The following is a 23,228-nucleotide window of genomic DNA, read 5'->3' as shown; positions in this document are numbered from 1 at the left end:
CGACTGCCAGCATTCATCAGTGTATCTAATTTTCTCAGATCCATTTAGTCCAACACTGTGTTCTCCCTGTGGCCAACCAAGTGGAAACCCACAAGCAGGACATTAGTGCAACTGCACCTTCCCACCCATGTTCCCCATCAGCTAGGGTACATAGCAAACCGCCTCCGATACTGGAGGCAGCCTATAACCACCGGAACTAGTAGCCATTGGAAGCCTTCTCCTCAGGGCCGGATTAAGGCCAGCTGATGCCCTAAGCACAGCCCAATAATGGTCCCCCCTTGGCCTTCCATTGCTTAGCCGGCAAGACGTTAAGACTCAATAAGTGCTGAAGGTGAAATAAGACATTAAAAACTCAGTTTTCTTCAAGGCCATCCCCCACACCAGAACACACAACTATATTAAATATAAACTGTTTTTTATTATATTTATTTAACACTAAATAGCAGCAAGCAATATAAGCCAATTACTTATAACAAGCGCAACAGAAAAAAATACAAATTTTCATCACAGTTTTATGCATTTTTTAAATAAAACTTATAAGGGAGGAAATGCAAATGCAAACATTTATTGAGAACAATTTTTAATCTGGAATTCCTTAAAATTCGATGGCTACAGCTATGGTACCGGTACTCTGTGGTGCCCCCTTCCTTTGGTGCTCTAAGCACGTGCTTATATTGTTTAAAGCTTAATCCAAGGTTGCTTCTCCTCCATGAATTTGTATAATCCCCTTTTAAAGCCATCCAAATTGGTGGCCATCACACGAGCAGGGCCAGGCCATATACCACTCCCTTGATGTTGCGCATGTGACATTGTGAATCCCCAGTGTTTGCACCCACAGCACATATATCTGGAGGGAGGGAATGTGCCTATGCATGAAGAGCTGTATGTACATAGGTCTCCTTCAGACATTTCTGTTTACGTGCAAACGCCTAGGAGTGGTGACATCACGAGCGTGAGGTTGGGCTACGCAGCACAGCCCCCTGCTCTCGTGTTTATGCCCTTTGCCCAACACCTAAATAATGCAATTCACTCCTAGAAGATAAAGTGATGAATACAGATCTAGATGGCATTGAGAAGTATTCAACACATGGAGGATAGTTCTATCAGTGGCTAGAGCCATGAGAGCTGGGTGGAACATCTAACATGCAGAGCGGACGAGAAACAAGGAGAAGTTGCTATCTTCCTGCCCTGCCAGTAAGCTTCTCAGAGCCAGAATCTTCTCTGGATAGATATTGCTGGAAATGAAATGTCGGGCCAGACAAACTTTTGATCTGAACCAACAAGACAATGGTTACGCTCTTGCGTGTCACCTGTTTATATAGATTTACTTATTTCTCATGAAAGTGTGTTTAAAACCTCTTGAACAAAATGCTGAATTTCACTCTAATGGGCAACAATGAAGGAGCTGAAACTGTTATTCTGGCTGCCCACAATAAGGATTTGGTCCCTGCAGATTGGCATGGTAAAATGAACTAATTAAGTCTGGCAGTAATTGAAGATACGGCAATACAGCAGGGCTTCATTTAGGGCCAGTAGTTTACCAGCTGCTCACCCTCTTCAGCCGATTGGAAATGGCTTCTTTTGTCTCTGAGCATTTGCAATATGTTCTGGATAGCACTGCAGGATCTGGATTTTAGATTCAGATTTCTCAATTATTCATTTTCAGGGTGCCATTACAACAGGTTTTGCTGCTACATCTACACAAGAGATTCGCCAGTTAAGTGTCTCTCCATGGTCCTTGACATGCTGGACAGCTACAGGTCTTCCCTGAGTTTCAGTTTTGAACCACAATAGAAATTAACAGAAACTAAAAATAAAATATAGAATGCCAATCAAGAAGCAGCACGGTTTAAAATGCATACTCATTGTGGAAGAAAATTTTAGATGGCACATATACATTTTCAAATTTAGAGTATTGGTTGGCATGAAAGTTATTTTACAGCCTCTCCAGAGTAGTGAAAAACTTAGCAACACCTACATTCAAAATGAGATGGGAGTAACTCCCTTTTAAACTGCTAAAATCTTAACTTTATGAGCCAATGGCTTTTTTTTTACTGACTGAAAGGTGCATAATATGATAGCTTGCAGGCATGCAAACCATTTCATTAGTTTTGAAAAATGTTTTTTTTTTCTTTTTCAAAAAGAGGTTAATATTCCAGATTCCAAGTAGATTATTTTCTACAAATCATTAGGAATTTTTAAACATTCTATAAATATTTGTATCAACTGCAAACCCATATTAATATCAAAGTGAAGCTGAACATGTTGATAATAAATAGTATATTACACATGCCACATGTCTTGCTTTCCAGAGAACTACTTATGTCCTTGAGAACAACTTATTGCTAATAAAAATGTAATAGTTTATCATGTGACTTGTTGCTCCACAAGTAGTCTTTTGTTCTCCTTTTAGTTTTGCAAGTTCCCACATTATGTCAGAGGAAATAGCTGTATGGGCAAATCCAAGAAAGGAGAAAGCCCAAGGAAAATGGCCTAAAAACTTTCAACACCTGCAGATCGCAAGCATTTTGGCCAAGAGCGGTTTTAAACTAACACATTTTTCTCGTAAGTCGGGAACAGCCCATATGCCAAACATTCAGTACTGTCCAACCAATGCTAGAAGCGATAAGAGTGATAGGTTAACCAACTAACTTCTTAAAACAATTTGTTGTTTAACTACAGCCTTGATTAATTATAATTTCTGACATTTTTACCTTGCCCGTTTCTCAAGGTGTTCAGGGTAGCGCATATGATCCCTTCCTGTATTTTATACTTACAACAACCCTGTGAGGTAGGTTCAGCTGAGGGAGAATAACTGGTCTGAGGTATTTCGGTAAGCTTCATGACCAAGACGGGATTTTTATGTATTTATTACATTTGTATGACACCCTTTTTCTTCCAAGGAACTTCTTCATTTTACCCTCACAACAACAAACCTGTGAGGTAGGTTGGATTGAGAGTGTGTGACTGGCCCAGAGTCACCCGGTGAGCATCCATGGCTGAGGGGGGACTAGAACACAGATCTCCCAACTCTTAGTCCAACACTCTAGCCACTGTACCACACTGGCTAAGCCTTCCCCAAAATGTAGTCCAGCATTCCCACCATGATACCACGGGCTCTCTCTAATAATTTACACAGTCAAGGCTGATGTCAAAGGAGGCATGGTTGAGCACCTGCCAAGGACCTCCCCCCCCCTTGCAGGGCCCAGTCACAAACGCCCCCAGGACTTGCTCCCCCTCTTCACCATTGCAAACTGCCTCTTACTCTGGACCAGACAAGGGTGGTGTGAGGAGGAGGAGGAGCTGCTGCTGCTATTGCCTCTTTGCTCACTGGCTCTCTGCCTGTCAAACAAGCAAGTGGTAACAATGTTGGGAAAGAGGAGCAACAGCAGTGGTTTCAATGATGGTGAGAAAGTAACCTCACTGAGGATGCCTTGCCCATTGAAGATGCCTTGCCCAGGAGCCCTCCAAAACCTGGGGCATTTTCTCGGATGTTTGTTTTCAAAAGGCAATGCACAGATATCAATGTGTTGAGGGCAACTGGTATAAGTAGAAGAATGTGGCAGTTCCATTGTCCTAGCCCTCAGGCCCAGAATCTGTTAACACCAGAGTGGAGTCCTGAAATTTGTGAAATAACAAAGGGTTGGCTTCAGATTTGCCCTTCCACTCAGATCCAGCAGAGACTGCCTACTGGAGGAATGGGGGAGGCAAATATCACCAATTACCCTTGACCGCCCCCCCCCATGCCACCGGCCATAGTGTTTCAGAGGGCTTGAACCGTTTGAAGAGGCACAGTGTTGCAGAGAGGAGAAATCTGAAAAACAGCCTCCCTCTCTTCTTGCAGTATTATAGAAGTGGAACTCTGCTCACAACACATCTGGATCCAACACAAAAAATTCCCATGGCACACATAGGCTGGGTTCGCACATAATGCTAACCCATGGTAGGGGTTCTTGTGTTGTGCAAACCCACTGCACTAAAAAGCCATGGCTTGTTAACCAGAAACCACCATGAAAGAGAACGCATGTTTGTTGTTGGTTGTAAACTCTAGGTTGTTTCAACTATAGCTTGTCATTACGTCTGAACCCAGAACTATGGGTTGTTTCTCCATGCTACACTGGTGGTTAGCAGTGGTGCAAAATCCCAGGCACTCTATATACCTATACTACAATGGCACAAAAGGATTTGGGATACAGGGAGGGAGTGGGCAAAGGAAGAGGAAACAACCCAGGGATTGAGAAAACGAATCATGGTTTATTCAATCAGGCAAACCCTGAGGAAGGCAACAAATCAAGGGTTAGATAAACCATGATCTAGCATTACATGTGAACTATGTAAACTCTGCATGGAAAAATCACTACCTGTCCTCTTACATTCAATGATTAAAGAACAGGGCTTCCCAGGCAAATGACAAGGCTTCCCAGCAGGCTAGACACATGAACCCCTCCCTTTTTAAAAAATAAATGCTGACTGGCATTTGGTGTTTTTACTCATTTACTGATATGCTTTTCCAGAGTCTGTTCCAAGCTACATTGCTAGCTTAGTCTGGACTTATAAAAGGCAGTTTTAATAAGATAAACATAAATGTTAAACAATTCACATTAAGCCACCATCTGGACCCCAAAGGAAAATTTCATGTTTTTAGATTTACATATCAGCATTTGCCATCTGGGTAGTCAGTTATACATTTTATGTGAAACTCTCTGCGTGCATTGTAAAGTTTGACTATTAACTCTTATTGCTCTTTAGCAAACATATTTGCATTAGGATAAACAAAGGAGTAAAGCAAAGACCCCATATTTAGAATTTTATATTAGGTGTACAACAAAAGCTTTCTGTGGTCCAAATGTTTTAAATCCCTGCCAGGAGGCTTTAAAAATAAATTAATTATAGAGTAGACGATCTTTACAGGAAAGCACGTAATGAATTTCTGGGATGGAGGGGGAACGGGCTCTTTCAAATGGAGTGCCACCAACCTTCTTGTTCACATGCTTAACATGGGGAGATGGGGAATCACTCCGGAGTATGACCCTAACTACCCTAACTAAACTAAGCCAGCATAACAGGGGAAGAAACTGTTTCAAATTTAAAATAAAAAACAAACCCACTTGTCTCAGTCCTGAAGGGAGGCATAGAGGATCTTCTTGGGCTGAGTGGAAGATTCCCTCAGAAGTACGTATTTTAAAATAGACTCTAAAGTGGATCAGTCTGTTTACCTCAAGCTGGAGAGAAGAGGTACAGATCCAAATCAGAAGACTTCCTCACATTTTTTAAAAAAAAGAAAGCTGGGATCCATTGGAGAGGGTGTATGGTTCTGGCCATGAGTGCTACTTTCCTCATTATTATTATATACTGCCCCATAACCGAAGCTCTCTGGGCGGTTTACAAAAGTTAAAAACAGTGAACATTAAAAACCAAATATACAAAATTTAAAACCACAAAAAGCATAAAACAAAAACAGAAAATATCCGTTTAAACAACTATTCTGGGGTCAGTTTAAAAACTCAACATATGCTGTTAAATGCCTGGGAGAAGATTTAGACTGTCCTTGATTTGGACTGTCATTTTGCCTCCGTTCTTTGGCAACTGCGCTAGCTTTTCGTAAGTAAACGTCATAGCAGTATGAGAATCCAAAAGAAACAAGAGGTCCCGTCACATTTGCTCCACAGAGGATGAGTGCAGGGGCACTATCTGGAAATGCCCTAAGCAGGGGAAGAGCTAGCCATCTCTCTGCAAACCTTCCTATGCAGTCCTGGATTAGGGAGGCCATTGCTCAGTGGTAGAGCAACCACTTTGCATACAGAAGATCCCTGGTTCCATCTCCAGCATCTCCAGGTGGAGCTAAGGAGGAATCCTGCTTGAAACCTTGAAGAACTGCTACCAAAGGGTGCCAACAATACTGGCTAGATGGAACAATGGTCTGACACAATATAAGACAGCTTCCTACGTTCCTAATTTTGCATCGAGTATGAATAAAAGCTCCAAAGTACAAAGGTTAAAAAATTGGCAAAGTAGAGCTACTCACAGCAACTCTGCATCTCACTAAATGCCACCTTGCTCTTGTATTTTATTAATCAAAATCGGTCTAGAATGGTTAGCTCGGCCCCAGCTATCATATTCCCCACATAGATTTTAGTTTGTAATGATTAATGGGTTTCATCACAAATGAGATCTGTATTTTCTCTATAGAAAGTTATGTATCACTACCACATATTGACTACCCAACAGTCGGGAGTGCTTCAATAAAACAACAAAACAAAAACCAAGTATCATAGATGCCTGCTCCAAGAATTGTATCTCAAATTTGTTCTGAGAGTTCAGGACGGGGGGCGGGGGAGAGATTATAAGTAAACGGCCAGGATAATTTTCATCTGGTTGGAATGCTTCCATAAAACATTTATGAAGGAAGATCATTTACAACTAAAATATAAGCTCTTAAAAGTTGCTGGGTTGTTATTTCAATGTACCCAGATTAAATATTCCACAAACTGCTATCAATCAATTCAGAATAGAAAGTTTGAAAAACTGAATACTGATCATAAACACTTCTACCCAACAACTGCGATCTTTCCGAGCTGCTGTTTATAAAAAGAAACACTAGCAAAAAGGAAACTTCGACAAAGAGATGCAAAGTTTTGTGGGAGTATCTAAGGCATAACGCAAGCTGCAATGCACACTAAACGTGTGTTGAAATCATTATTCTCCCCGTCCTGATCATTACTGCTGCTATTGCCAGCAGCCAAGAGAGGACAAAAGTCATCCTTCTATTTTCCATTGCTGTTGCTGTCATGGCCACAGAAAGACTTTTACCTGACAGTAGCAAGGGGGCCAAGTCTCCCAAACATATGTGAAGAATCATCTTGTATATGATGCTGCTTATGGCTTGGATCTAATTGTGTTATTCAGCCAGCAGAAAGTAAACGACTGGTGGAATGGACTCCCCCCCTTTTTTCCCTTGTAGCCCCCTAATCTGCTCCAGAAGATTGGGGGACTCTCCAGAGTACATCTGGGGGAGCTACAGCGAGAGGAGTGGACGGAAAAACTCATTGCATGAGCAGAAATCCTGCAGACTATGTCAACAGTGGGGTACAACCCACACAACATGAAAATAATCAACTATGGTGGTTTAGGATCAGCGTTGAGTTGACTATTAGTTCCCTCTCTATCTCCCCCCCTCAGTCTCCCACCCACTAGTATCCCATCAGCCATTGCTGCCGAAAATCTATCCTGGCAGCTGGACTAGAGTGGCAGCCACCGCTTTGACTGTTCTTGCCTTGCGACTCTGTGGCTGATGAAATAACCAATGGTGGTCAAGGAAATAAGCCACGGTGCCCTCCACACAACACCATAACCATGGAGGTTCAAATAGCCAACTCTGCACAGCGTTGTTTATTTGCATTGGTCATTTCGGCCAAATAACCAACTGTTGGTTAAAAGATCCCCTCCACACAACACGATTAGCTATCGTGTATGCAACAATTTTGTAGCAAACATAGTCTGAATTGTACTGAATTGTCATAACTGTCTAATGCAAAAATAATTTTGTTAAGTGACTCGAGTACGCCAATAGACAGGCAAGATATAAATTCAACAAATGCATACATGTGTGTAGACTGATTTTTTCATATCCTCCAATCACAGTTCTCCCATTGGTCAACTGGGTTATGTTCTAAAAGATCATGCATAATCTATCACTTAGGGTGACCTCATTCTTTGCTATTGATATATTAACAAGAAAAACCAGTAGAACAAGGAAACATTTGAAATACTGGCAGGATGTAAAATGTGTTGAATGTGGCCACAGGACATTGAACTATTGCTGTCATCCCACAAGCAGAAACACATTGGAATTGCATTCCATTTCACAAAATTGCATCACAGTACCTGGTGTACTGCAGTTCAACTGAGTTTTCAAAATAAGTAGACCAATGTAATGATAATTTCCAGTCATTAAGACCAACTAGCAACTATAGTAAGCATAACACAGGAACGGAACTGCAAATAATAGTTGAAAATAAATTAAATTATAATATATAGCAAATTTTCTTTTAACAATAATGTGATTTTAACATACGTGTTGGATCTAGACTTAGTCATACTTAGAGTAGACCCATTGAATGGGATTCAATCATGACTAACAAGTCAATTAATTCCTACTTTTAATAAATGATTAAGTCTGGATCCAACCCATATAGTTTAGGGAAATAAGACATCTACCAAGGTAACTTATTGGTTATTTGTGCAAGGTGTGTTGGTCCTTGTACACGCCATATACTGCATAAGATCTCGTAGAAAAATTGCCTCGAGAATTGCAATTTTGTACTGACAACAGAAAAAGCAAGTTGCTAGCTCTCATGATGGTGGTGTAAGGTGGGAAAATGGAGGAGCACAGTCCATTAAAGACTAAAACCATCCAATAGGATTTAATTAGCTTAACTGTGCACAGGATTCCAGTCAAAGAAATCAACGGTGTTTCTGAAACTTCAAGCAGGTATTTCAACAGATGGAGAGATGTTACCCTGTTTAGCTTCATATCCCATCACATCTTACACCCAGGTTAAGCCTTGGGTTCCAACCCTGGCTTGTTAGGAGAGAAATAAGCTAGAGCTCTTGGTTCATACGTCATGGCAAATAACTCAGGGACAGAGTGTCCCTGGGTTGTTTAGCCCCTTCCCCTCACAGCAGGAGCTATCAGGCAATATGTACCAGTATGCTTGCTTGTTCACAATAATCCAGTTGTTATACTTTTTAATTCTGGCTTATAGTAACATGCACACCATAACCAAGACATTAAGAAAAAACTTTAGCCTATTGAAAAAGTTTCTTGGACTACTCCAAAAGCCAAGCTTTGAAATCTATCTGGAAACAATGAGCCACCCAAGAAACAGACAGCTTCCTCCTCCTGCGAGAAGAGCATTTTTTCAGCTTCCTTTTATTCCAAAAATATTTCTTTGCTTTTGCAAGAGGACAACCACGCAAACTGAATACAATGAACAATTTAAGAGATCCTGAAAACAAATGCAGTTTGAATATCTTGAGTTGGATCCAGGATCTGCTTTCAATCGATGGAAGGTGCCTCTGCCCAATTCCCCCTCCCCCATGAACACCACAGCTCTTCCCAGTCAGCAGGGTCTCCTGACCCTCTTTGTAGCATTTTCAGGGGGGTGGTCGAACTCCTGTGGGGAGGGCAGGTAGGAGGGTCCCCTCCTGCCAGCCCAGCTGCACATGCCTAAATCTCAATCTGACCCCTTGGTTATTTATATCGACCTGCATTTGGATGTAATGCTAAACCACAGGTTGTGTACCTTAACTCTGGCTTGTTTGTGGCTGCATTAGGGCATCATGCTAAACTACAGCTTAGTATGATGTGAACAAGCTTGGGCAAGTCTCTGGCTAGTGATCTCCTCGTTTCTCCTTTCCTCTTCCGGTGTAGTGGCGAGGAGGAGTTCAGAAGCTTCCACTTTTGCTTAAACCTAGATTGTTGTATGGTCTGAACAAACTGTGGTTCATTTTAACCATGTCTTGTTTGAAACAAGCCAACTTGAAACCATGGTTTCAGCTTCTGTGCAGTAATAATTAGTTACAATTTTGTTCAATGGTTCTGTTCATGAATACCTCAATTTAGTTGCTAGTTCATGACCTTGTCCACACCAGACCAAGTTCTTCAGAACACAAGAAAAACCTAGATTTCTGTCTGGCCTTGTGCACAGATTGTAGATGAGCAATATCTTCAAAATCTTTTTTTTTTTAAAGCAAGCCTATTAGAATCAGCCTCAACAAAACCAAACTGGTAGACCACCAACATCCACCAAATTAACCCTGATGCCCCTTTAGTATTTAGGAATAATCTAAATCGATCCAAAGGAAGAGACGGGTAAGAAATATATTATTATTATTATTATTATTATTATTATTATTATTATTATTATTATTATTATTATTATATAACACATACATCTGTTGCAAATCCATTCTTCAAACCTGGCAATTAAATTACTAATTAAAATTATTGGTTTTTATCTTGTAAACTGCTTGGGGATTTTAAACAAAGAAAAGGAAAGCACTCTAGACATTTACTGAAAAAAATAAAATAAAATAAATGGTTAGAAAGTATAATTCTGTGTGGCTGCTCATTTTTAGACATTGACACTGTCCTGACATTATCACTTGCTGAATCAAATCCAGCATGTTTTGTTTCACCTTGGCCATTCTCACATGCTTACAGATGACCTGTCATGTCCTTGCTGATCTCCTTAAAAGAGAAAAACCCTGCAAAACTAGTCTGAGCAGTGGCAATCATGTTTAGTTGATGGACAGCAATGGCTCTTTCACATCATCTCTCTGCAACTATATGCACTGGCTGGATCCAGGCAGCAGCTTCCATTAAACTGATTTAGTGGTGTAATGCTAACAAGAAGTGCTAATAAAAGTACCTCCAGGAAGAAGTACCAAGTTGCACAGGTGTTTGTTTTTTTCCACCACAGTCACTCTTTTAGATAGGGTGGCCACATGGATCCTGCAAAACCCAACCGTCTCGTTTGGACCAGCAGAAAATGTCAGCATAGGGATTGACACAGTTCTCAAGTAGCTCAAACCTACTGAATCAGCGTGCCCAACACTGAGAAAAACCCCATTTCAGTTAACAAAGCAGGTCTGCAAGAACAAAGGAGAGCATGTTTGGAGTGGCTGCTCGAATCTACTGAAATGAATGGGGGAGCCTATTCCCGTTGGGGGCAGGGAGCCTGTGTCAGAAGTCCTATGGACAGAAGAGGACAGGGCAACAATTGGAACTTTGTCAGATATATTGAGATGATGCAGCTGGATTTTTCTTTTTTAAATGAAAAGCTAATTTTAATCTTCCTGTGATTAAACCTGCCTTTTAAGAGTTTATGTTGTGTACATTTCTCCTATCAGTCTTTGTTTCCTTTGAAATAAGCACATATTCTAACATAAGGTAGTGCTACATTAAAAAAGCATTCAGTACTTTGACTGCTCGATCTAAAGCTGCAATAAAATATTACTTACAAAATATGGGCAAATTTTGTGGTAAGAAATCAAAATATCTGGAGGAAAGAAGCAAGGTGTATACCTCTCTACATCTAATAAGATTCCCAAGTTCTGAACAATAAAAGAAAGAAAAAGATCTAAATACAGAATTAAAATGTTTAAAATCAGACAATGTCAATAAAACAGGTCAATCAGGGAGGGCTTGCTTAAAATGTCCAGCAGGCACCATATCTACATTGCTGCCTGCCTGACATCAAAAGACAGGCAGTTACACAGAGAGGAAGCGAATACAGTGACAACTCTACTCTGAGTGGACTCCAAACAGCCTGTATGTCCATGCGGAACCACCAAGATATACCATAAAAATAAATAAAAACGAGCTATGCAGCTTCAAGGGTATCCTGCTCTTTTTCTCTAGTCATGGCAGTAAGGAAGATTATCTAGCTAGGCCTCTAAAATACCTCTATTTGAGAATACCCACGGAACGCAGAACCAGGCATTTTAAGAAAGTGAACACTTGCAGACAGTAAAAGCAGGCTAACTTTGAGGGAGAATGAAATCAACTAACATATGAATGCAGATCTGTAATATCTGCACAGTTGCGAGCTCAATATATATATAAAATTTCTCATTATGTGCTCAAGACACACACAGCTAGGTCTGATCTTGATACAAAACTACTTAGGCTACTTTCTTAAATTTGATGAAGTGAGCTTTGGATCACATAGTTTAGGCTAGAATAAAATTGTTTTTTCCTGTCAAGGTGCCACACAACTCATTATTGTTTTTGCTGGAACAAACTAATTTGGATACCCTTCTGGAAATCTTGAACACTCTACACTTAGATTCGTAGAGTTCGAAGGGAACTCGAAGATCATCCAGTCCAACCCCCTGCTCGATGCAGGCTCTGTATATAGCGTCTCTGACAGTTGGCTATCCAGCCTCTGCAGAAATACCTCCAGAAAAGGAAAATACATCACCTCCCCAGCCAATCTGTTCTACTGCTGAACTGCTCACACCATCAAGAAATTTCAATGTTAAGCTGAAATCTGCTTCCCTGCAATTTCTACCCGCTGTTTTAAGTCCTGCCTTCAGCTGCAACAGAGAACAAAGGTTGGGAATAGGGTTGTCAGAGAAATCCACAACAGAACCAAATGACTTTTGATTTATACGAATCCAACCCATAGACTCACAATAGACAGGCTCTCCCCTTGTCAGGAGGAGGCCACAACCTTGCAGAGCATTTTCCTAACCTTCAGGAATTTTGTGCAAATTTTGTTGCAGAAAAATACGCAAAAATAAAAAGAAACAGCCAAAATCACACATTTTCCCCTTAGGCTAAAGTGTGAAAATGCACATTTGGGGGGATTTTGCACATTTTATGGGGAATTGTGCATTTGTGCATGTGCAAATTTGCAATTTGGGAACTGAAAAAAACCTGATTCCGTCAATTGGACAGATGACAGAATGAAAGCCCCTGACAATCCACAAAACACAGAAAAAATGGAATTTGAATAACCCATACATCCCTAGTATGGAGTAAGTTTTGTTGAACACAGTAGATCTCTGATTAAATGTGCCCAAGATAGCACTATTCGACACTTTTGACCCTGTTCCAGTCATCAATTTGCCTCTGCAGTAAAGAATTTGGATAGACGAACATGTACTGCATGCAGCTGTTAGCAGAGTAATACAACATTCATTTCCACTGTATTCCCCAGCACTTCTTCATAAATGAATGGCTTTATCAGTTGGGCACACCTTAGTCCACTGATTTCAGAGTATTTGTTTTAAATTGAACAGGTACAAATGTATAGCACACTCCTATGGATGTCTACTCTAAAATAAGCCCCAATGAGTTCAATATGACTTACTCTCAGGCAAGTGTGTACAGCAGGGATAGGCAACCTTTTCAACCCAGGGACATATTAGGAAATTTGAGAAACTGTTTCAGGCACAACTATAAAATGGCTGCCATTGTTGGGCATGGCTAGTCACAAAGGACAAGTATGTTGCACAGAGACATTCATGGGAAACTCAGTTGGCAAAAGCTAGAAACTCCCACTTCACTTTGAAGCAATCCCAGCTGCCAGGAAGAAATCAAAATATTTTGAAACAAAAACTGAGAGTAAAGTGTCTCTGTGGGCACCAAGGAAGGTGTCTGGGGGCACGCAGGCACCTTGTTACCTACCCCTGGTGTACAGGATTGCAGCATTACACCTATTACTAAATTTTGGGTTTAGCAGAATATGGGCAAGTTAAGCATACATTTGGAAAGTCAATGGTGGAGGGGAGGGGGGCAGATGATCATTATTAATAAGAAAGGGGAATAACATCACAGGACCCAAACTGGGCAAGAAGTCAGAAAAGAGTAAGCCGAGGGCAAAGTATATCGCATGTTGTCCAACCCTCTTTTTGGTTTTGGGCTTGCTTTCTAGCATGTTTTCAAACTTGATTTAGTGTTTGTTTGTTTTTAATTGAGGGTGTAAACTAGCTCTGGGTATTAGAGGTTTGAAGTGCATGCTAAACAACTCTAAACTCTGAATTGTGTCAGGGTAAAATGTTAAAACCGTCTAAAAGTTACAATATTCTATCTATCTTTCTTACAAGCCAATTTGCTTATCACTTTAAGACAAACATGTAATAAAGATATTAGGTTGAGCAATTCTGATTCTCAGCTATCAGGACCGCGAAATCAAGTTTTCCTTGTTCCGATAGCTTTATTTTTTGTATGCACGCACAACTCTCGCTCAACCCTTCTCTGTTATAAAATTGGTCAGTTGCATAAGCAGAAGAGGGAAATGTTTCCAGAGATGGTTCATTTTAGCACTTCTAACTAACATTTACACTTTTTGGTATACTTTTCTGTGATGAATCCAAGTTTTCCCCCAGAGCTTCTTTTATCACAAAAATGAAAAATAATTAGAATTCAGTCATTCCAAGTTTCCAAAGTGTGCTCTAAACTAAAGAAATAGGTTGCTTTGAAATGGAATGTGGTAACTGGGGCCAAAACAAAGTTTAACTAGGCTGTTAATCTCTGGTCTACTTTTTCATTTTGGCTGAAATTCAGAACACTCCTATAGTAGATTAATGTTTAATTTGTGCCAACTCATGTCTGCTCAGACCTGTGCACCATTAAGGGCATGTGCATACAGCCTGCAGATACCACTGCGTGCATAGGCCCTGACAACCATTTTCTTTAAGGCAAGGGGGGAGATTCTGAACAGAGAGAGAACAGGAGGAGAGCTGCTTAACCCTCCCTTCACTACTGCTTCTCCCCCTAGGGCTGTTACACGGCCATTGTGTATAATTCAGCTCAGCAGCAGAGCATTCCCACTGATGGAATAGGGGAGGGGATCGGCTGATTCTCTTCTCCCCCTGCATTCCCCCACCCCAAAAATCTGCTCTGGTGGGTTGGAGGATCTTCTGGAACAGTGGGGACGGTGAAGCTGGAGGCAGCTGAGGAATAGGCTAAGAGTGCCTCCCCACACATCGTTCTGCTGGTGGGAGCATTCTGAGCAGGGGTCTGTTAGCAAACTGAGCAAGGCATACAGGTCATCTGGTTACAGCCATCTATACCGTAGTGAGATCAACCTTATTTCTATTTATTATAATAATTATTTCTAAATTTGCATCTATACATATAAATTAGCAAATGCAAATATGTCTTCTGTTTTGGTGATGCCTGTCCTCTTTTTTGCCTATGTATACACCAGTTGCTGGGGAACATGGGTGGGAGGGTGCTGCTACACTCATGTTCTGGTTGGGTGCTGTGTGAACAGAATGATGGACTAGATGGGCCTTGGTCTGACCCAGCAGGGCTCTCTTATGTGCTTTTGGAGATTCACAAGTGGCCGCCCTGCTTACATGATTAGCAGAGCAGTTAGCCTGGCTGCATAGGTACACTTCTGTTATTATGGAGGAAAGTACTTCCGGCTCTGCCTGCTACAGGATCTTCCGTCTTCCATGAATTTCACATTTGGTTGTGAACATACCATTCTCTAGGTCAGCCTTTTCCAACCTGATGCCCGCCAGTTATTTTGGACTTAACTCCCAATCTCTTCAACCAGCATGGTCAATGGGCAGGAATACTGGGAACTGCAGTCCAAAAGATCTGGGGGCACCAGGTTGGAGAATGCTGGTCAAAGAGATTATAGGTGTCAGGATAAAATCCTTAGCCTAAATAAAAAGCAGGAGTTTTGCCATAAGATCTAAATTTATTTATTACATTTCTATACCGCCCAATAACCGGAGTTCTCTGGGCGGTTCACAAAAATTAAATGGGAATATGTTCAGGTTCATCAACTGAATTAGCAATATTAAATGTTTTTATTTGAAACAGATCTTTTTCAAATAACAATTTAGGAAGATATGTTCTTGAAATTAAAAACAGAAAAAAATATTAAATTAATTTTCTCTTTTTTATTTTCTTCTAATAGTCCAAGATGCTGAAAACTTTATAACCCTGTGTCTAGAGAGTTCATATGAAAATTACTTTACAGAATTACTTTACAGTTACACTGTGTTGTAAAATCGATAGCAAAGTCCAATCTTTAAATAGAGAGGTCAATCCTAAATAATTATGGGATATAACCTCCAAACCCTTACCCTTGATAACAAGTATATCCTGACTTCTAGAACTGTACTCTGAATATTCATTCCAAAAACAAACTCGCCCTGGGGGAAAATAAATGATTGCACAACTCCTAACTTCTTTCTGGCTTTCAGCGCACCAAAGTTTGCACGCTAAAAGACAAGAAGGGCCGTTTTAGGGAAACTATGACTGACAACTACCACCATTAAATACAAAATTAAATGTGCATTCAATAGTTTCTACAATTAAGGAGCAATATGCTATAAACTCATATGCCATTGTTCACATTTGCAAATATTTTCAAATCATAAGGAATGTGCACACAATTGTTCTGAATATATTCAAAGCATTTCATTTTCTCAGCCAAGATCTCCAGAGTTGTAGGAGTCAAACCATTTTGAGGTGTCTTGGAAGCAAGCCCCAATTTGTTTAAACAGAAGATCTTTCTGCGCCAGGCACTGCCTAACCTAATTTAGTCAGCATAACCTCTCCCCCTTTCCATTTTACAGTGCAATCCTATGTCAATTCAAACGATGTCCCATGATTCTCTTATAACAAAAAGTATTGCTTTTAATACAAGAACTTAATATATATGCTTATAAAAACATAGATGGAAATCACCACCTTAAAAGACACATTCCTCCTTCATTGACATGCATGAATGAATGCCTCTTCTAGTTCTGCTGACACCATTGAATTCAAGACAATATGATTAATCAATTAAAATTTCTTTAATCAGGTTTTCAGACTGAGTAGTGAGGCCGACATACTGGCCCTGTTCAGAAGACACCTGAAACCACAGCTTTAACCACGGTGAATAAGGCAACAAGCCTTATTCACCGTGGTTAAAGCTGTGGTTTCAGGTGTCTTCTGAACAGGGCCACTGACTTGCGCAAAGCCACTTGTGATACTATGATTTAAACCTAGATCTCAGAGGGAACCCTCTGCTTACCTGCACACTAGTGCTGAAAGACCATGTGTTATTAGGGGCACAATCCTAACCATGTTTAGACGAGAAAAAAAGTCCTACACCTCCCAGCATTCCCATCGACCATACTGGCTAAAGTATATTGGGAGTTGTAGGATGTTTTTGTGTCTAAACATGCATACGATTGTGCTCTAGAACTACTAGTGAATTGTCATTGTTTTCTCCCCTCCACAAGATTTGGCACATTTTCATTTAGGCCAGCTACACCAAAGTCCTAAAACCTGTATCTTCTATCTGTCTGGAAGACGAGGATGATCAGGGATCTGGAAACAAAGCCCTATATGGAGAGACTGAAAGAACTGGGCATGTTTAGCCTTGAGAAGAGAAGACTGAGGGGAGACATGATAGCATTCTTCATGTACTTGAAAGGTTGTCACACAGAGGAGGGTCAGGGTCTCTTCTCGACCATCCCAGAGTGCAGGACACGGAATAATGGGCTCAAGTTACAGGAAGCCAGATTTCAGCTGGACATGAGGAAAAGCTTTCTGTTAGTACAACAATGGAACCAATGACCTAGGCAGGTGGTGGGCTCTCCCACACTAGTGACATTCAAGAGGCAGTTGGATAGCCATAGTCAGGTATGCTTTAAGGTGGATTCCTGCATTGAGTAGGGGGTTGGACTCGGTGCCCTTATAGGCCCCTTCCAACTAGACTATTCTATGATTCTAAGACCAGCATAACAACACTGTGACACCAGCCTAATATCACATTTTGTGAGGTTATACCAGTACCGCAGTTGACCCATCTCATCCTAAACTCCCACCCACGCCACACATGACAACTACTCTCTGGCTATTTGATTTGCCCATGACGAACAGAATCTCGAATGATGAGACAGAAAGGAGAGCAGGGCTCTTGTGCCTTTAACATCAGTGCAGAAGAGGTATTTTTCAGCAGGTGCAACTTTTGTTGCCCCTGCTTCTCTCTTCTGTACAGCTATTGCAGAAACAAGAACGGCATCATCTTTTGTATCTGGTCACCACTGTACATGCCACAGCTGATATTATCCATGGGAGTGAAACAGTGACAAGCAAAATTGCAGGGGTGGGGGAGTCAAGGTAAACTAGCCACAGAAGTTGTTTGGCTGGAGAAGCCACCACAAATATAATTTCAAAAGCGACAACCAAAAGCCAGGAGCCGTTGCAATATCTTTTTACAAGGGCTGCTATTGATATTTAGGCTTAACTTCAATGTTAACAAAAGGCTTGAAATGCCCTCAGAAAAGCAGGAACTCCTTTGATTCAGACCTCCTCACAAGCCAATACTGGAACGGGTAACCATTTTGTAGACGTTGTGATATCTACATGCCAGTTACAGTGGTTACTCTTCCACTCTGTACAGAGCACTGATTTTCAATTGGTAGAAATACCAGATTAAGATACTAATTTCTGCCCATGTAGCCACAGTTCAAGAGGAGCCACTTGAAACGCAAACCTACAGCTGTTATTCACCACTCGGTTTCCCATATAGCAAATGAGAGTGCCAACCTTTGCACTTCTAGATAAGTAGATAAGTAACAGTACAATAACATTTAATGAACATAGGGCCAAGCCCTGAGAGACCAGAATGGAGAGTGTGATTATGAAAGAGCTGTCAGGAGATGCTAAGGTAATTTTATGTTCTATGTTTCATACCCTAGTGTTAGCAGTGCAAGTCTGTGATATGCCAAGAGATTTTTCCAGGCCACAAAATAAGCGTTCCATGTGTTCAAGTAAAACCACAGTAAAGTTCCGGTAGCACCGCTGGTAAGGAAAAGGGAGAAAATAGGGGGTAGAAGGTGTTTTCCCTCCCTTTCCTTTTTATAAAACAAACACACAAACAATCTAGGGAGGTAAAACACCACAAAGAGCTTGGCTCTTATCTCCCATAGTATCCAATGACACACTAGCAGTTAGTCTGTTTATGGAAACATACAGGAAAGACACTCAAGATTCTTGTCAGGTTCAGATTCCTGGAGATATTTTTCAACTCCAAACCTATCACAACTTCATCCGAGGAACAAAGAAAGAATAACACACACAATGTGTGTGCATGAAAACTGGGGAGAGACATGCAAAGCAACTTCCCTTGTCTATAGTTTCTCAAAAATGGAGACAAATTTCCCCTAAACAATTTTTTATTGAGATGTTTTTGAATGTATATGAGTCCCATGAGAATCCATTTTTGTACATGTTGTACTTGTCAAGGTGTCTTTTTTGGTCCCTAAACTAGGTGAAATTAGGTGGGGGGAAATAGGGAGAGGTCCTGGCCAATGGCTGGTTGGCTACTGTGTGAACAGAGTGCTGGACTAGACGGACCCTGATCCAGCATGGAACTGCTTATGTCCTTCTCAGTGGTTGCATCACATTTATGGAACACCCTAGCTCTCTGTAGACATTTGCCTGCTCACCTGTAGGACTAAAGTGTGAGGGTGGTCATGGGCACCCATGTAAACCCTGCCTCCTGTATCTCTGCCCACTATGCAGTTAGATGTCTGTGCACTGAGTGTGAAGATCTGAAGAAGGCTCTGTAAATGTGTTCAACACTCTTCCAAAGTTCCCTGATGTGGTTCGCAATTGTGGGAACTCTGTAAACATGTACAGCTGAATGTGCTTAAGAAGCCCTCTTCAGACCTTCACACTGAACACATGATGGTTAACTGGATACCGGGGACACTGGGGGTGGGGCTTACATGTGCACTCACATCCCCCTCTACACTTCAGCCCTATACGCAAGCAGGCAAATGCCTGCATAGGGCATGCATATCGCAGAGCTGTTGAACCTCTTTCAGTCAGAGGGTCAAATACTATTTCAGAGCAGCTCTTGGGGGCAAAGGCAAAAAGGGGTGGGGCTAAAATACCAAATATAACCAGCATATTTTAGCATTAAGGTCTTAGTGACAGTAACCAAGGCTTAGGAGAGGCATTTCAACTTCTTAGAATGGGGAAAAACTGCTGGGAAACCACCAATCAGTGGCTGAGGGAAAGGGAGTGGGGCCCAGGGGAATGGACACGGCCATCTGGGAAACCTGGATTTCGCCCCAGGACAGGATCTGGCCATTGGGCCTGAAGTTCTGCACCTCTGTTATATCACTTTGAATAAAGATTAAGACCTTTTTTATGATCCAAAGCCTGCAATGTAGGTTTTATTGCTGCTTTATGGTGTTGGATCCAAACTTCCCGTGAGTGGAACTCTACTCATAGGAAATTCCCATTGGAGGAAGTGGTTTATATATGTGTGTGTGTGTGTGTATATATATATATATATATATTTACAGTTCCTCCTTTTCTCTGAAGCCTTCTGAAAAGCTGCTCTAGAGGGTTGGGGGACTCTCCAAAACAAATGTGAGAGGTGGAGGAAACTGGCAAAAATACCCTCCTACCCCCTCCTTCCTCAGGAGAAAGCCTTCACTGGATCTGGGTAGCTTCTATGAATGGAATGAGCCCTTCCTGTTTGTGGAAGGGTAAGCAGGGCTCCAACCCATTCAATTCTGTTGTTTTAGTATGCTTGTTGTTGTTGTTTACATTAATGGTGCAATCCTATACACGCTCACCTAGGTGTACTTCTGAGTAGATAGGTATAGGATCACACTGGGGTTTTTACAAGTTTTTTAGATTATGTTTTGCTCATTTGGGAGATTTTTTTTAAGCAACATTGATAGTTGTTGTAAGCTACTTTTGATATTTTCTTGGAAAAGTAGCACAGAAATATATTTTTTAAAAATGTTTTAAATAAATGCCCAAAGCGTATGCTTATTTCTGGTAACAGCATTAGTAACCAGATGAAGGTTACTATTGAACATAGTGGAGAATGCAAACGCGCGATTTATATTTTAGCTTAGCCACTGAAGAGCAGCTTATGGTCTCATTTTCAGTGATATCTTAAGTCTAAGCATTACAAGGGACAAAGAAGGTGGTGGAGGGCCCCGGTCCTTCCTCTCCCCCCCTTTCCACCCCCCCTCTTGGAGCGCTTTCATATGATATATTATAGTATAGATTAAGGCATTCAGCCCAACCCTGCTCCACCATCCTTTGTAAGTAAACCCCAAGGTTATAAAGAAAAAGATACCCGGACTCAAGCGTTTTGGAAAGCATACAGGTCGCTCTGTTCCTTAATTCCAAATCTTTGGAGCAGGCGGTGACTTTAGAGAGGAAGGAAAAAGCAGCGCTCTGCACATGCTTAGAGACACTCCCCTTTTTCCAAGTCACACGTCTCGCCAACAGCGGAGCATTGGAGGGAGATTTTTTTAAAGAATCGAACAGGTTAAATTAAGCCCTTGCGGCATTTCTCCGTCGAGGCCCCGTCTGTTCTCCCGCGGCCCCGCAATAACCAGCCTGCTTGCAAGCCGGCCTCAGCCCTTCCCCCACGGCCGAGGCGGGCAGCGACGCCGGTGAGTCAGCGCGTTCGAATGTGACTGTGACGTCACAATCGTCCGGGCAGGCCTAGGCCGAAAAAGAGACTGACAGCAGCACAGCCGCCCCCGCAGCGGGTAAGTGGGCGGAGCCTCCGCTCTTTGCCCCTCCTCCTCCCGAGCCAAGTCAAAAAAGATAACTAAACTCGCAAGGAGGCCCGGATCTAGGCAGCCCCTTGGTGAGGAGTGGCCGGTGACAGCCTTCCCTTCCGGCTCAACAGGGACCCTCTCCTTTCTTAGTCCAGCGCCCTTAGCAGGCGGCCTTTCCGGGTCTCACCTGTGGCATTTCGACCTCCATGGTGACGAGCGGAGCAACGACGACGACGGCAGCAGCGGCTTCGACGCGAACTCTCCTGGGGACAGCGCTCGCCGCTCGCCTGGCAGAGGGACTCCGCTGGGGCGCTGCAATGGAAGCGCTGGGTTCTCCGCTGCCGCCGCCGCCGCCCACCTTGGTTGGCTTCGCCTAGCCGCTGTCCCCGGCCCCCTCTGCTCGCTCTACGTCGTACCCTGCCGGGAGAGTATCCGCCGCCTACCCTGCCCCGCCCCGCCTCCTCCCGAGCCACTCGGGAGAAGGAGGAGGCGGAGAGACCGGCCCCGGCAGACTTGGAGGAGGGAGCTCAAGCGGCGGTGGTTAGATAAGTCCGGCTCGCGGGGAAGGGAAACACCCCGGCCCGGACAGTGCCAGACACTTTGGGCGCGAGGGAGGGGAAGTATTCTCTCCCTCCTGGGGGGGCCCGATCCTCCTCCCCACGCTGCCACTCACCCAAAAGACATTGTGAGTGCTGGCAGCAGTAGCCTTCGCTTGGGCGAGAAAGCAGCAGCAGTGGCTACAAGGAGCAGCTGCCAGTGCCTTCTCTCTCTTGTGGTTGGCCCATTATCCCCAGTTCTCCTAGCCATGCGACCTAGAGGAAGGAGGTGAGGGAGTGGAGGTGGACAACCTGTGGCCTTCCAGGTGTTTTGGCCTACGACTCCTATGATCCCTCAGCATTGCCTATGCGGGCTATGGCTGATTTATTTATTTTTTATTATTTTATTTATTACATTTTTATACCGCCCAATAGCCAAAGCTCTCTTGGCGGTTCACAATGGCAGTTGTAAGCCAAAACGTCTGGAGGGCCACAAGTTGCGCATCCCTGCTGTAGGGCAACCAACCCGAGCAGAGGTGGGAAGAAGCAGCTGCAACACCCACACCTGCTTTGTTTCCCTTGGAGGTGAGGAGAATAGGCCCACAGCACCACCCAGAGGGAGCAGGTGAGTGAGTGAAGGAGGGCAGTGGCTGCTCCTTGAATCCACGTTACCTGGTTCTTCACCCTAGCCCAGCCTTCCCCAACGTAGTGCCTTCCAGATGTTTTGGCCTACAACTCTCATCGTTTCCAGCCAGCAGAGCTAATGGTCTGGGGATGACAGGAGTTGTAGTCCAAAATACTGGGAGGGCAGCAGGTTGGGGAAGACTGTCTTAACATAACAAGCATGTCACTCTCTGCTCTTTCTCAGTTGTTCTGCTGCACCATCCAAAGGGAGATGGGGAGCAAGCAAGTGGAGGTAGTAGCTTTCTCTGCTTCTGGGATGCATTGCTTCCCAGAATTCCAAGCAGGTACTACCTCTACCTCATGTACAAGTACATTCATTACACCCCAGTTGTTTCAGAAGCCTTGCTAGCTCCTGTTCCTCTTGAAAATGGCTTGGGGGGGTGGCGGGGGGTCAAACCTGAAATGCAGAAGTATGCCCTCAGAGCTGGTACTAACCTCTTTCTGTTTTCAAGGTAGTTTTTGCAATTGCAGGCAAACATACAACCGGACTGCTGAGCAGGCCAGTTTGTTAAACAAAAGCCCTCACTATGTGTGGCCAATTAATCCAAAAGAACTCTCAACCTTTCCCAGCCTGGTTCTCTCTAGATGGTTTGGACTAGAACACCCATCAGCCCCAGTCAGCATGATCAGTGGTCAAGGAAGAGTTGTAGTCCAAAACGATCTCGAAGGCAGCTGGTTGAGGAAGGCTGAACCAGATTATTGGTTTGTAAACCTGCGGGAAGGCCTATATTTTAACATTTGTATGGCAATTAGTATAAGTGTGGTATAACTAATACAAAATGGTTTTGAAGTATTGCCTTCCTTAATGCCAACACAGACTTCATTTCACTCCTAACAATTGTATGTATTGGAAGAGGGGCGGGGGGAAGCATAACATTTTAAGCAAGTTGATTGCCAGCATTCATGGCAAGGTGGTTAAGGTGTTAGCCTTCTCTAGCC

The 23,228-nt window shown here is 42.6% G+C and overlaps 1 protein-coding gene across 1 annotated transcript in view; it reads right to left on the bottom strand.

The window, feature by feature from the left end:
• The window catches only part of NFE2L2 (NFE2 like bZIP transcription factor 2), a 29,339-nt gene extending 7,852 nt beyond the window's left edge, over positions 1-21,487 (bottom strand). Inside the window, exon 1 of the mRNA XM_063116320.1 lies at positions 21,257-21,487. Within this exon, the coding sequence (XP_062972390.1) occupies positions 21,257-21,277 (21 nt within the window). The 5' untranslated portion in view covers positions 21,278-21,487. The remainder of the gene's footprint in view (positions 1-21,256) is intronic.
• Between the last annotated feature and the right edge of the window lie 1,741 nt (positions 21,488-23,228).

The sequence above is a fragment of the Elgaria multicarinata genome, chromosome 2 (assembly GCF_023053635.1).
Source record: "Elgaria multicarinata webbii isolate HBS135686 ecotype San Diego chromosome 2, rElgMul1.1.pri, whole genome shotgun sequence".
NCBI lineage: Eukaryota > Metazoa > Chordata > Lepidosauria > Squamata > Anguidae > Elgaria > Elgaria multicarinata.
The sequence above is the reverse complement of the archived record's forward strand: the minus strand, read 5'-3'. Positions and strand labels throughout refer to the sequence as shown.